Source organism: Pantherophis guttatus, chromosome 3 (genome assembly GCF_059756535.1).
Source record: "Pantherophis guttatus breed Tessera chromosome 3, ASM5975653v1, whole genome shotgun sequence".
Lineage (NCBI taxonomy): Eukaryota > Metazoa > Chordata > Lepidosauria > Squamata > Colubridae > Pantherophis > Pantherophis guttatus.
Genome location: NC_142065.1, coordinates 55,219,832 through 55,235,402, shown reverse-complemented (window position 1 = coordinate 55,235,402; position 15,571 = coordinate 55,219,832). Strand labels below are relative to the sequence as shown.

The 15,571-nt window shown below is 38.0% G+C and overlaps 1 protein-coding gene across 3 annotated transcripts; it reads left to right on the top strand.

The window, feature by feature from the left end:
- Nucleotides 1–3,765: 3,765 nt before the first annotated feature.
- On the top strand, nt 3,766–14,132 carry C3H1orf210 (chromosome 3 C1orf210 homolog). 3 transcript variants are annotated; one of them, XM_034414829.3, is made up of 5 exons: nt 3,766–3,847; nt 7,375–7,477; nt 8,710–8,773; nt 9,672–9,785; nt 11,322–14,132. In XM_034414829.3, the coding sequence occupies exons 2-5, from the start codon at nt 7,391–7,393 to the stop codon at nt 11,693–11,695; spliced, it is 639 nt and encodes a 212-aa protein (XP_034270720.2). In that variant the 5' UTR covers nt 3,766–3,847; nt 7,375–7,390; the 3' UTR covers nt 11,696–14,132. The 3 variants fall into 3 exon arrangements, with proteins under 3 accessions (XP_034270720.2, XP_034270718.2, XP_034270719.2); XM_034414827.3 differs by having other exon boundaries at nt 11,319–14,132; XM_034414828.3 differs by lacking the exon at nt 3,766–3,847 and adding an exon at nt 3,990–4,112 and having other exon boundaries at nt 11,319–12,479.
- Nucleotides 14,133–15,571: the final 1,439 nt, after the last annotated feature.

Genomic DNA, 15,571 nt, shown 5'->3' with positions numbered 1-15,571 from the left:
ACTAGAACTCAAGGTCTCCTGGTTTTTAGCCTGGTGTCTTAACCACTACACTAAATTGGTTCTCTCTCCTTTCACTTACTTATCAGCAATAATTTCTCTATGCACATTTATATCCTCTCCTTCCTTCACATGGTTGGCCTTGGACAATGTCTGGCCTGAATTTGTGCTGGGAAAAAACAAACACATAATGAGATCATGTAGTTTGGATCATGTAGTTGCTTTAGGCAGCAAGCTAGAAATTAGGAGGCCAGAATTCTAGGCCCACCATAATTACAAAGCCAGCTGGGTGACCTTGGATCAGTCACTTTTTCTCAGTCTTCCTTTCTAAGGAGGACAGCAGTGGCAAACCACTTCTGAAATCTTGCCAAGAAAACTGTAGAGGCTAGTCCAGGCAGGTTTCCAGGAGTCAACATTGACTCAAAGGCGTGCATGTGTGTGCATGTGCACATTCACACACACACACACAAATAAAACAACTCCCTCAGAAATGATTTACAGAGGCACACACTTTTTCCCCATGACAAATATACTAGCAACACAAACAGTATATAGATACACTAATGTACAGAATCATAATTCATAAATTGTGAAGAGTGGAGATGGAATGTCTCATCATTAGATAGTCTTTGAAATGTTCTGGATATTGGCAAATCATACAACTGGATTTAGAAAACAGTAATCTTCACTAATTGTTATCATATCTGATCCATCTAGATCCATCAAGATTTGTTGCATGTTTTGGAGATGTATGTCAGGCCTACTTTATATGGTTTCCAATCATTAGCTTGCATCTGAGAAGTGCCATCAAATCTTTTGAAATGATAAACATTCCAAGTCCCTTTTGGATGTTTCTATTAAAGTGTGATTGTGGTATTTTTAATATGGATGGCACAGTATGGTAGAGCCCCATAGACTAGAGATGTTTTCTTCCATGGATACACATTTTTCACAATAGCTGAGTTTCTTATTGTAAAAGTTTGTGCCGTTTGCATCCTCGTGTGCTGCTTTGTGCTGGTTCCCTGTACCTATAGTTGGCAACTAACAAATGTAGCAATTTAGAGTGCAGGAGATGCTCAAATAGAATGGATGCAGGGAATACACCCACAGTAGTACATAATGCAATTGCCTCTTGTAAACATTTTTGCTGTGCTTGGTTGGCATTTTGTCTTCAACCTCCACAATTTGTAGAACTTTCTGGATGAGTTCTGAGATAGGCTATAAATTGAAAAGATGAACTCAAGATGAGCATTACAAAGCATTTTTGGTGCTAGAAGCATCCAGCTGAATATAGATGAATATCACTGATGAGGGGCAGTGCAAAAATCAATTGATTCCTTGAATGGGGAAGGCAAAACAGGCATTTAAGCAAGTGGCACTGTGTAATCCAACAGCACTGATTAACAAAGGAAACAAGACCCAATACAAATGCCTGCTTCCACATCTATAACTGGGAACCAGACATGCTCCACAGGAAGAAGTTTGATTTTACAATGCCTCGGTTTCTTTTCTGTGTGTTTGTTAAAGAAACCACATGTGCCCATGGATTATAAGGCATAAAAGGTCCAATTTTCTTATTAGTTTGCAATCTGAGACTAGAGAGCTATAGGTGTTTGTTTGTTTGGATCTCATACTAGAAGTCTCATGACCTCCCCCTTAAAGTTGGGGTGCATGTATATAACTTTGTATTACAATTGTTGTATTCATGTAATGTTAAATTGTTTTTATATTGTATTGTAAGCCACCCAGAATTACTTTAGATATACATTTAATAATTAAATAAATTCACCACAGGCAATTGAGAGGCTAGTTCCAACAAGAACCAAATTAGTGAATATAACCACTGTAAATCATTTTCTAATTGCCCCAAAACTTCAACCATTACATCCATTAAGATATTTTCTGATATTATATTGCATTAGAAAAAGATTGTAGAAAGAGGTCTGGCTGGGGAATTCTGGGAGTTGAAGTCCACAAGTCTTAAACTTTGCCAAGATTGGACACCTCTGCCCTACAGCAAGTGAAGAATTGTTATAGTAAATCAAAAAATGAGAGTGGGAATGAGGTTTTACTTCCAAAAGAAACACTAAGAAGGACAGTGTATTGCAAAACATGGACAATACTATCTCTATGGCTTCAGGAGAATGGCGTTAGTGTGATACACAGACCAGTCACTGGCTACATTTTCACAATATAGTAAACTTTATTATTTCTAATTTGGGTTTCAAGTTACTATAAATATCCACAAGAGAGTTCAGGGGTGGGTGTGGAGAGAGAAACAGCAGATGGTAAATGACATTCTGTGTATTAGAAATGAATGCATAAATGGTTCATTTATGTACTTGTGTTAGTTATCATGAGGTGGAGCCAAATTACATAAGTGCCTCACACTATTGGTTTAATGTAATTGTGGATTATAGACAACAGCTATTGGAACAACATTACTACATTACTGTAGTCCTCAAATTATGACCACGGTTGTGCCCAAACTTTCCATTGATAGGAAAGGCAGTTGTTAACTTAGCTTTGCCCCAGTTTACAACCTTTCTTGGAACAGTTGTTAAGTGAAACACTGCAATTGTTAAATTAGTAACACAGTTGTTAAGTGAATCTGACTTCCCCATTGACTTTGCTTGTCAGAGGGTCACAAAAGGTCAGTCATAAATACCTGCCAGTTGCAGCTGCTGAGCGTCCAACTTATGATCATGTGACCACGGGATGCTGCAATGATTGTAGGTATGAAAAACAGTCATAAGTCACTTTAGCTTCAAATGGTCGTTAAACAAATGATTGTATATACTGAACAATAAACTAACCACAGCACCTGGATTTTTAGAACACTCACCTTCTGTTTATAATAACAAGTAAAAAAGATGGAGTCCCTGTGGTTACCAGTATTATTCCACTAATTGTTGCCAACTGTAATGGGTGGTGCTCATCTCCATTTCAAGGCCATTGAGCCATCCCTGTTGGAAGACATTTCCATGGTCATGTGGCCAGAATGAAGTCAGGGAGCACTGTTATCTTCCAATTGAAGTGGTACCTAGTTATCTACTCGCATTTGAATGCTTTCAATCTGCTAGGTTGGAAGGAGCTGGGGCGAGGTTGGAAGCTCATCCCTTTGGGTGGCACTTGGGTCTCAAACCTAGGCTTTCCAGCCAACAAGTTCAGCATCTTAACCAATGAGCCACCATGCCGCTCAGGATAATAACAGGAGTAAGTAATAGTCACAACAACAGTGATAAAACTAAAAAGTAAAGGGATTGCTTCCTCTAGGAATCCCTCCCCCCAAATTATCATTGGAGCCACTTGTTTCATAATTACCTCACAAGAGAGGCATGATAGGGATATTCAACCAGCTTCATGCAACAACAATTTTCTGCTCCTAAAGAATGGTATCATAATCCAACTGGAGGGACAGGTGTACAGATATTTTCCCCATGGCTGTACATGGAGATGTTGGGAATAAACTTGGACTTTGGACCCCTGCACAAAAAAGATAAGCTCCATAGCTGAACTGTTATCCTTCAAGCATGCACATACATATGTTTTAGATTAGGAAACCAGAGTTAATACATAGGCTGGTGTAAACAAATATGGGCATTTTATACATAACCTCTCTCCAACTGTGCTATTTAAGTTGACCATGTTTGTCCAATCATTTCCAAAAAGACCAGAGAAGCCGATTGCAGTTAATGTGTAACCAGCTTCATTACCTTTCACCCTTTTCACATTTACCTTTCATTTTCTTAGGCACCTGCCACTCCCCTAGTGCACAGATCCAGGAAGGAAGAGCACCCGGGAGAAAGCAGAGGAGCACACCCAGAGAGAGCTTGGCATGAGCTCTGAGGTAAATAGTTTTCTTCCTGCAGGGAGCATTTGGAGAACAGTGAAAAGTATACAAGCAGGATAAATATTTCAGATTGAAATGTCCTGCCTCATGGCCATGCACAATTTGGGATGAAACGGAGCAGGGGTAGGGTGTGCGGGTGTGCATGTAAACACGGGGGATGGGAGAATCCTCTCCAACAGGAAACTACACATTTGCTGCTCCGTTAAACTGGAGGCAGAGTGGCTCAGAATCAGGAAATCAGACTCCTTTTTTTTAGCAGAAGGTAAGCAATATGGAACTTCTTAAGTCTGTGTGTCTTGTATCTGAGGAAACCTGGGGCCAAGTTCTATATAGAGACAAGGACATCAGCACTGAGACCAGTCCTTAAAAACCTGAATGACCAATGAAGATCAATGTAACTTTGCAAAGCCAGTAATGCCTCTTCAAAATCTAATTTATTGTGATTTTTTTAAACCTGAGTTAGCCAAATGCTTCTGCTTTTTTCAAAACTCATTTTTTTCTTTTTTTTCTTTTTCTTCTTGCAACTACCTTAGACCATTGAGCAGAAGTAAGAAAGAATTGTTTTAGTGTGCTAAATGCAATAATGATTGACAGGAAAGGCAGATAACCCCAGGAAGAACCATGTGGTTTGAATCTTAAAGCTCACATTATCAGATTCAATTAGTAAGAGACAACCTGTTGCCCTTCGGGGGTTATGGATTTCAATTTCTAGCAAAGGCAAGGATTTGTAGTATACAAATAACTTGTACTGCCTATAATAGAGACATCTGTTGTCAATCTGCCAAGGCCAATCCTACGGCAGCTCAAGAGATTAACTTCTTGAATTAGGACTAGATTTGCTAGATAGAGTGAGAATGATCTCAAACAACTCAGGTTGGTGGTTTAGAAGAAGCCATAGTAGCAAAGTTCTGTATAACAGCTCTATAGTAGTGTTTCTCAACTTCAACGACTTTAAGATGTGTGACTTCAACTCCCAGGATTCCCCTTCCATGTTAGGGAAATCCATACATCTTAAAGTCACTGACAACGACTTTAAAGTTGTTGTCCAGATTGTTGAGTACCCAGCATCCCCTAAGCAGTTTTTGCCTTATAGCCTCTTTAATAACAAACTTCTCAGGTATTGTTTTTCTTAAATGACTAATTTCTAGAATTGATTCTTTGACAGATATATCTTTCCCCCTGAATGTTTGAAATATTTCATTGTCTGTAAAATTCAGCCAGAGAGTTAAAGTAAGAGTACGTGTCATCTTATTGCTCTATTGTCTACCCTGTATGCTTTTTTGTTTTATGTTGGTTGGTCAATAATCATAATAAACAATATTTCCATTCCTTGCAATTCTTCTCAAACATACTGTCATCCCCATATAAACCAAGAATCACAATTAGCTGATGAGGCAGAAGGGCTTCTGTAAATATTTTATCCTTTATTATTTTTTTATAAACTCAAGGCAGCAAACACACCTAATGCTCCTTGCTCCTCCTGTTTTCCCCAACAACAACTCTGTGAGGTGAGTTAGGTTTAGAGAGTATGACTGGCCCAAAGTCACCCAGCCGGCTTTCATGTCTAAGGCATGAACTTACTTGTTCTGAAAGGGCTAAAGAAAACTCACTCTTTTCTTCACCAGGGGAGAAGCTGACAGGAAAATTATGAAGCTGTTTGTGTTATTTGCTTTTATAGTTTGTCACTTTTGTGGAGAGCAATGTATTTAAAACAGAAGTTTCCCATTGACAAAAGCAAAGAGATGCAGCAAAATTTCATGCAGTTGCCCCTCCTGAACACTATGTGGCTTAATTAGCAGGAGCTTCATTTTGAACCAAACTGCAACTGACTTTTCTTCTACCAATCCCTCCCGCTTCTTTGAAGTCAAACAATTGTCCTTTTCCAACTTGATTGTTCAGCATTTTAATGTTATTTCAGATTTTGCTTTTATTCATTTATTTTTGTTTATCTTCCTTTCTGGCCTGAATTTTCTGTTTTACTTTTTTGATAATGCCTCCTTCAACATCAATCTAGTATGACGGGCTCCTCTTGCCGTCTTACCTGATTTCCGGCTCTGTCTCCCTAACCCTAACCAGAGGAAATGGTGGGGACCGGCTGTGCATGCATTTAAATATTTTCGGGGAGGGCTTATTTTCAATATGTGCTTATTTTAGCACATGCGCTCAAAAGCCCGATTGGGCTTATTATCAGGGGATGTCTTATTTTTGGAGAAACACTGTATCTCAACTTGAATGGTAAATTTAAACAACCAGGATTGGATCATGGTATCCGATTAGCGCTCAAGATCAGATATTACAATCACCACAACCACAATCCTGTGGATGGTAGGTACATGCCCATGTACACTATTTATATTATAAATGTAATGTCAGCATTCTGATGCTGCCATAAAAAGGAGGAGATGAGGCTTGACTTTTCACCTACTTATTTTCTCTGTAGATAATATCCCCTAGGAGATGGTATGGGAGAGGGGACATTCCTGTGGGGTAGGTCAGAAGCTGGGGAGACTGACTTGGAAGATGGCCAATGAGAAGATGAGAATTGGGGAACGGAAAGGGAAGGGTTTGGGGGTCAGACTTCGGCTACGATGAAGTCGGGGCCAGATCTGTCGTACTCAATAACTGGAATATTTCAGCAAAGATTAATTGTTTGGGAGTGCAATTTATTTGAGATGACATTGAAACCTGACATGTAAGTTGCACTCATGGTTTTTAACTGGATTTACATATAGTATTGTCTGTCTGAGGTTTGCATGAATATATTTTATGAAGTCTGATACTGTGGTTTCTAAATAATTTAAATAATCTAAATAATAGCAGCAATAGCACTTAGACTTATATATCCTCACAGTGCTTCACAGCCCTCGCTAAGCAGTTTTACAGAGTCAGCATATTGCCCCCAATAATCTGGGTCCTCATTTTACTGACCTCGGAAGGATGGAAGGCTGAGTCAACCCTGAGCCAGTCAGAATCGAACTCCTGCAGTGAGCAGTCAGTTAGCTTGCAATACTGCATTCTAATCACTGTGTCACCACAGCTCTTAAATAACATGGGATATTGTGTCTATCAAGTGAGTGTGGTATGCTGGACAAACCATACTTAGCACTTATAGCAATAGCACTTAGACTTATATACCGCGTCACAGTGCTTTCCAGCCCTCTCTATGCAGTTTACAGGGTCAGCATATTGCGCCCAACAATCAGGGTCCTCATTTTACTGACCTCGGAAGAATGGAAGGCTGAGTCAACCTTGAGCCTCGTGAAATTCGAACTGCCAAATTGCAGGCAGTCGGCAGTCAGCAGCAGTAGCCTGCAGTACTGCATTCTAACCACTGCACCACCAGGGCTCACAGAATTTATGAATCAGGTAATATGCGAGGTGTACAAGTTTTTTAGGAGGCTGAAAATAATCATGTTTTACTTTTCACATTGTCACCTTGTTACAATACTGTTAAGTTGAGGTCTGGCCCATAAGATTGTTGTTGTATCACCAAACATGCATTGCATTCTTTTTCTCTCCTGCAGTTTTTTTTAAAGCAAAATGAAAAATATTTGGTACCTCTGGATCTCCAGCATCCTTTTGCCATGGTCTGAGATATCTGGACATCCTTGTAACATTGATAAAATGGTAAGCAAGGAATGATTTCTACAAATTGTAAACTAGATTAAATGTTCTCAATGGGAGAATCTTAGACCGTGAGAAAGCCTGATGACTGGTTGAATACAGGTTTTGTAGATAAAGTTCAAATTTACATAATTACCATAATAAACATGGTAATTGAGATGATATGAACAAATCTCTATCTTCCTCAAATCTTGGCTATTTAGATTTCTTTAAATCTAGCTATCAGATGAGGTGTCCTGAAGCACACACTCTCAAGACTGCACAAGCAGATGGTTGATAACTACTACATCAAGTCTTCTTTCAAGAAAGCTGGATCCTAAACATGCACTGCCACCCTTGAAATAGCTTATTGCTCCAACCTGGGATGAACATGTGTAACAAAGAATGGTGAAAGCGAAGAGAGCTAAAGGGTGATGTGTAATTAACACATATTTTTTTTCCCACATATAAGTTCTGTGTAAAAGGTAAAAGTAGCTCAAGATATCATCTTTGACAAAAGTGAAGGATGGGGGAAATGTTACAAAATAAGTGCTGCCTGTTCAATGTGAAAGTACTGTACTATACTAAGTAACTGAAAGTATTTAATTTTTTATTATAACATTTGGCAAAAAAGAAAAGGTTTCTAAAAACTTTATCTGTTTACAACCAGTAATATCAAAAACCACTTATGAGGTAATATATCAAGGTTCCTGGAAAATAATCCAAATTTTATTTTAAACTCTGTTTTTAGTTTTACGTAAAAGAAGGGAACAATGTGATTTCACTCAATGATTCTTGTGGAAAGAAAAATTCCCAAGTTAGTTTGAAACATTAATTCCATTGAATTTCTTAATATTTCACATGTGGTTATATTTTTGTAGGGACAGGCTGTCTGCAGTGGAAAGAGCCTTCTCCATCCTCCCAGTTTTCTTCCCAGACATATTACCATTCTAGATCTATCTTTCAATTCTCTGACAATGCCCAAGCATGGACCTTTTCTGAGCAGCTTCCCTTCCTTACATTCCCTAAATCTTTCCAGCAACAGCATTCCTACTCTTTCCTCCTCCCTATTCTGTAACCTTGGTGCTCTTCGCCTTTTGGATCTAAGCAGCTGTGACATTTCTTATGTGCACCGAATGAGCTTCCGAGGTTTGAAAAGCCTTCACTCTCTACATCTGAACAACAACAAACTTCAATCTCTGGACCTCTCCATTTTTCCTGCCTAATTCTAATTAATTCTCCATATTAAACTTCAGGGGAACCCTTCAGTGTGCAGTGATTCCTTAACTCCTTTCCAACAAGCAGTGCCAGAAAAAGAAGGTGAGGCTAAGATTATCCAAGAGAAGGGATTCAGTAATATGTTCTTCTATCAGGGTAAAAAAAAGCTACGCATGTTTCCCCAAAAATAAGACCCTGTCTTATATTTTTTTTGAACCCTGAAATAAGCGCTTGGCCTTATTGCCATGTGCACAAAAGCCCGACTGGGTTTAATATCAGGGGATGTCTTATTTTGGGGGAAACAGGGTATGTTGAATCAACTTTTGTGTTAGTACACAAATAATATTATTGCATGGCTGACTTTCTTGGTTGTGCGTAGGACTTAGTTTTGAGTTATGAAAAAATAATGACTGTGTGAATACGTGCAACATCTGTGCGTAACATCTTAAAAAGAGCACAAGACCAATCTTATAAATGTTTGAATCTTTCCAGTTTCATTGGGGGGGGGGGACCCACACAAACAACTCTCACTTTGCTTAAATGTGAGTGACTCAAGACACTAAGGCAAAATTTTCACTGATGGTTTATTGAATAATCAACAATTGCAGAGTTTACATATCACTGTGATTTAAAAATTATTGCAGTTGAGGTTATACTTCATCCTAAAGCAAATATAAATTATAGTTTAATGCAATACATGAACTCAGTCAATATGTTCATGTATTATACATTAACAGTTAAATAGTGGACTGGAATGCAAATATATCTGGTAGTCAATTTAACAATTAAAACAAGGATATTTGAGCAACCTGAATGTATAAATGAAAAAGTTTTCCTTATCTTTTTAAGTTTTGTAAAAGAATGTCTGCACATTTTATCAATGAAATGTGAGAACCAACATATAGTAAATCAAGATGTAGAGCAACAGAAACAAACAAACAAACAAACAAACAAACAGTGAAGCTATTTCTTAAACAGATTGTCTATCATTTAAACATAGAACTCCATACTCAAGAAATCAGAACTTCGGATTATGAGACTGTGAGCCACAGAAGAAAACTTCATTTCCTTCATATTGTGGCTACGAAGAAGCCATCACCATTAGAAAATGCTAGTAAGTGAAGCAAAATATACGATTCCAACTTTGTAGATTTAGAGTAACAACACAATTGTATGGTTTTTATTCCATGTGGCATTCCTCCCTCCAGTCCCAAAGCTATCACAAATTATTCCCTAGAAAACTTTTCGTTGAGATGAATTGGAGTCCTAGTCATCACAAACCAGGATCCATTGCTGATCCAGGCCAACCAGGCCATTTGGCAGTGAGGAAGTTCCTACTTTGATAAAAGTGATGGGAGTCCTCTGAAACTATAATGATAAGAAATATCACTTTTTCTCATCTTCCCCCAAAGGTCCCTTTGAAGGGAGTGGGGTTTGCAAAATAGTTGCTTTGAAGAGAAAAAAAGAAAAAAATTGGGAAATCCTGTTCAGATTTTTTTTGGTATTTAATTCGATCTTTCTAAAGGGGTCTATTTAGTAGCTTTTAATTGGGGTAATCAGCCCACCCTAAACCCATACAACAGACACTCTCATGGATGCATACACAAAACAAAGGAGGAAAAACCCGATCAGAAATGATTCAGTCTTAAAACAATCTGATAGCTGATGCCCTAATCAATGAACTAACCCATACACTTTTGATTTTTGTTGCTGTTCCTTATTTCTTCTTTGAGAAATTATTTCTAACACATTTTAATGACTATTATTTTAAACCAAGATTATGTATGCTTGTCAAATATAAAGAATAAGCACAAGGAATTTCAGTGTCATTTTTACTAAAGCCCACAACTCTCTACATGAAATGGCTGTATTTTGAGTCGGCATTGGCCTATTTGGGTGTGGTACAACCCCGTACTCCAAACCATGTTTTTTTTTTAACATCACACTGAACTATTAACTAAAAACATAGGTTGGGCTTCTATACAATGTTGGGCAAAAATGTGGTTTGGTGTGTTATGTGATCCCAACCATTTGCTTTTTATTTTCCAGTCTGTATCTCAGTGTATTCCTGTACCTCAGGCTATACTGAAGAATTATTAAACAGACAATAAACTATATAACTGGGTGTGCATTTTGACTGCTCTGCTCACTCCGCAATATTATTTCATTTTCTAGAGAATGACATCCTTTGCAACAGAGAAGACAAATGGTGTTTTATTTCTTAATAATGGAAGCCAGGTCTTTCATGGAACTTTTCTTCTTTTTATTCCCTGTTTACATTTTGTAAGGGGAGAATACTGAGGCAGTCCTATGCATATTTATTCAGAAGTACATTCAGTGAATTCTATTGGATTTACTTCTACATAAAAGTTTTCATAGGATTTGCAAGCTTGGAAATGCAACTAAAAGAAAGTATTGCTCAGATCACCCACAGAAGCATAAGGTGGCAAGTGGAGGCTAGTACCATGATGCAAATGCCACATCTCACATATTTGCATCACATATCAGAACACAAGTAATGGTAGTGGTACTATTTACATGATGGCATCACCACGCACACGTTATCATTTTGGCATAATTGTAGTTTGGTGCAGCCTTCCAGTACATTAATAGCTCTTGTATCTTATAACCTTTCTTTTCTTTGCAGCAGCAGCTATTACCACACCTTCTACTGTAACAGCTGGGAAAAACTGGATCTACTTTGCTGGTTTTGTGCTTTTGGCTATCATCATCTCTCTCCTGATTGCATTGATTGTCAAATGCAAATTGCTCCAGAAAAAGCATGCCAGCTATCATCATCAACGGTTGCCCGATTCTCGCTCCGTTGGAAGCAGCCATATTGAGGAAGGAGACATGGACATGATGTATGGGAGGAACCAACCAATAAGTGGAGCTTCTGAGTGCTATCCAGAGGATGATGATGGTTTCATAGAAGATAACTATATTGTGCCCAATCAAGACTTGAAGGAGGAAGAGGAGGATCTGGAGTTGGAACCTCATTTCAAAGTTGGAAGATCCTTTTAGGAACAGAGTTCAGTTTGTTATGTGTGCATAGAGCCTATTTTATTTTAAAGGTTCCTGATACTTTCATTATAGTAGGAAACTGATAATGAGCCCAAAGGCAAATTTGACTCTGGGCAAAGAGGTCAGCCGCACGCCTGCAGTGGTTAGAGCTTAGTACTGCATGTTTTCCTAAATATTAGTCCAGTGGAAGTCTGAGTTCTCTCTTACACACACTCAACCCGTTCTCTTGCTTACACCCAGACAGACACATACTTGGTTCATTCTTTTGTATTTGTTTTTCTTGTATACATACATCAACCACAATTTTTTACAGCTTACATTATAACTGGTGGAGGTTTCGAAAGAGTCTGTTTGAAGCATAGGAAATAATTTTTCAAATGAACTGCAGCATTTGGCAAGAGCAGTTTGTCCTCCATGACTTTCCCCTAAAACCCCACATGTGCCTTGACATCAAATAATTGTTTTTTAAAAGCTTGATTGCTCTGTGGGTTAAGAAAAAACTGTTTCCAAGCAGCTGGTGGGAAGGACTTTGCCCCTGGGCCGCATTAACCATCTTCCATAAATGCTATGAATCTCATTGAAGAAGTTTCCTCAACCTTATCACAACTAGTGAGTGCTACCTGTGGGTGTGGGAAGCTTAAATGATTGCCACAAAATGATACAAAAAAAGAAAAAAAATAGATCTAAACTGATGTTGCTATAATAACAGTTTGAGATTCTCCTTTTTCCTGAAAACTCACTGATTTATTAAAAGGAATTTGGAGCAAGTGCTTCATTGCTGTTACTAAGCCTTTCTTTATTACAGTAGTTATTACAGCATAATTGGGACATCCTGACAACTGTAGTCAGGGCCGGATTTAGATGAAAAGAGGCCCTAGGCTATTCCACTTATGAGGCCCTTTCACCTATAGTGAAAGTGTAATTTTAATTTTGCTAACAATTTGAATGTAGGCCCCTCTTGATCTTGAGGCCCTAGGCTGAAGCCTAGTTAGCCTATAGGAAAATCCGGCCCTGACTGTAGTTTTTACTTTTGCCCCTATGATGCTGGCCTTGCTTTATATTAAGGACAATAATTATGCTATCTGTCCTGGTCAGTGGTGGGATTCAGCCGGTTCTCTCTGGATTGCACGAACCGGTAGTGGTGACACTGGGAGGCTCCTCCCACCCGCTCAGACGTAATGCACGACTACTGCGCATGCACAGAGGTAGCGCGTGCGCTCACATTTGCGAACCAGTAGGGAAGGTAAGTGAATCCCACCTCTGGTCCTGGTGTTGGCTAGATAGGGAGTTCTTAACTTACAACCATTCGTTTAGTGAGCATTCAAAGTTACAATGGCACTGAACAAAAATGACTTACGTTCCTTCCATTTATGACTGTCACAGCATTCCCACAATCATACAATCAAAATTCAGGTGCTTGGCAATCAGTATATATTTATAATGGTTGCAGCATCCCAGGTTGATGTGATCTCCATTAGCAACCTTTCCCAGCCAGTTTCTGCCAAGTAAAGTCAATGGGAGAAGCCAGATTCACTTAATGACAGCATGTTTCACTGCTGTTTAATTGCACTGATTTGTTTAAGGACCATGGCAAGCAAGGTTCTAAAATTGGGTGTGACTCATCTAACAATTGCCTTGCTTGGAAATTCTGGCCTCAATTGTGGTCATAAGTCGAGGACTACCTGCACCACAAAATATCCACCAATTGCAAAAAACCAAGGAGTTAGGGTGCTCATGCCAGCATCATTCAAATGCTGTGCTATGCTAACAATTACTACTACAATAACCTCAGTGTTATTGCTTGACAGTATACGGAAACAAGCAAATTTCCCCTTGTGGAACATGTGCCACTGTTGGCCACATGTTAGAATACTGTAGTAGACATTAAACAACAAAGAGAATGATGCAACTACAACAAGAAGAAAGTATCTAATGCCCTAAAATCACCAGGTTTGTCTTCTGACAGCCACAGTCTGTGGATTGAAATGGAGGTGTGTTTTTTTTGTCTTGTTATCTAATCATATTTCAAAGTGATAGTAACTAGTAGATTTGCTTGGTGTGTAAAGAGCGTGGGAATTCTGCAACATTCACTGTATATTCTCTTCTCATTGTGTATGCAATAATTATGTCTCAGTAAATTTTCCCATGCATGGTTGGTAAGATTTAATTAAGCATCACCAATTTCTGTATGATGAAAAATCTGAAATAATGGATTTGTACAAAAACTGCAGTAACCTTCTCATTAGTTTCTCTTTATATTTACCACAGATTGTGCAATTTTGTTTGACTTCCTTTGACTTCCAACAATCTTAATAATTAATTAATTAAAATATTGTCATAATTTCTCATCATTTCTTCTTTGCCCCATTCCAGAGTTCTTCAAAGCTTTAAACAGCCTCTTTTGTAAATCCAATAAGAAAAAATTATCCAAGTCACATCTTTGGTTTGTCATTTGTACTTCCTTTTTAAATTTTAAAATCTCAGCTAGTTTCTTTGTAGATCCAATGAAACATCCTTTTATAAGCTGTCCTGTCAATTATAAATCCTGTCAATTGTAAATCCACTTTCAATACCATTTTTTATCTTGTCAGATAAAATCTGTTCTACATCTTTCATTTTTTCAATAACATCCTTTAAACAGTCTATCCATAAAAGTAGATATCATTACTGACATTATTGATATTGCTGCTATTATTTTCTGATTCCATTCTTCAAAAGTTTCATTCAGTATTGTTATGGTTTACAAAATTTTATAGGCTTGTTAATCTTTTCTCTTTAGTTCCCTCTAGTGTCTAGTTTTTGAACTCATGAAATTGCTTATCTGTTTGCTGTTTATTTCAGATATTTTAAATCATTATTTTTTATTATTTATTGTTTGTGGTGGCCTAGTGATGAAGACACTTGCCTCCCACTTGGAAGGTTGAGAGTTCAATCCTAGTGAGTGGCAGATGTTTTTCTCCTAGAGCGCAAAGAAAAAATATCTGGTATGGCATCAGGAAAGGTATCTGGTCAGTAACACTCAGCTCCATACAACTGCCCTGAATCTACCTGAATTAAGGGATTATAGGGTCATAAAAAGGAAATTCATTATTTATTATTTACTAAATTTGTTTGTCACCCATCTCGCCACAAGGAGACTATGGGCGGCTTACAACATTAAATTCTTAAGGTTATGATTACAATTTTTTTTTTGGTTCGGGTTTGAAGATAGACTCAACAGCATTTTCCCACTTGTCATTTTGAAAGTCTAATAGCTTTAAAATAATTAATGACCAATTCCTGAAAGTGAGAAAGCAAGGCTTGAGAATTTAGTATCCTTTAAAAGTCTCTGTTGTGGTTGTGAAAAAAATGGCTAATCCCATTATCTCCTGGCACTCCTTCCAAAGGAGAACTACTGTCCTTGCAAAAAGCAGCTCCTCTCCTTATCTGGAGAGATTCCAAGGAATTGGTCTATTCACCCATTCTTTGGTCTTTGCTGCAATTATCAGCAACATTTTCGCAGCGCCATCTTCAGTTTGCCATCCAATTTGGAAATTCAAATTACACACAATAGTTCTGTCTTCTGTCTTCTTTGAAAGTAGCTTCTCTCAATACCATAAAACAGAAGGAAGCAATGATTCATAAGCCTCCAAACCTTAAACTCTAAATCTTACTTAAGAGCAGATTAAACATAGTTATCTTATTTGTTATTTGACTTCCTGCTATGGTCACTACAATATTTTGTCCATGAAATGTATGGGATTTGAGGTTCTGAGGAGGCAGTACAGTTGTTCTTGAATGTGCAAATTATTAAGTGCTGTAATTTCTCATTTAGAAAGTATGAAATCTCTTCTATGATACAGCTACTTAATACATGAATACGAATGTACAGAAATC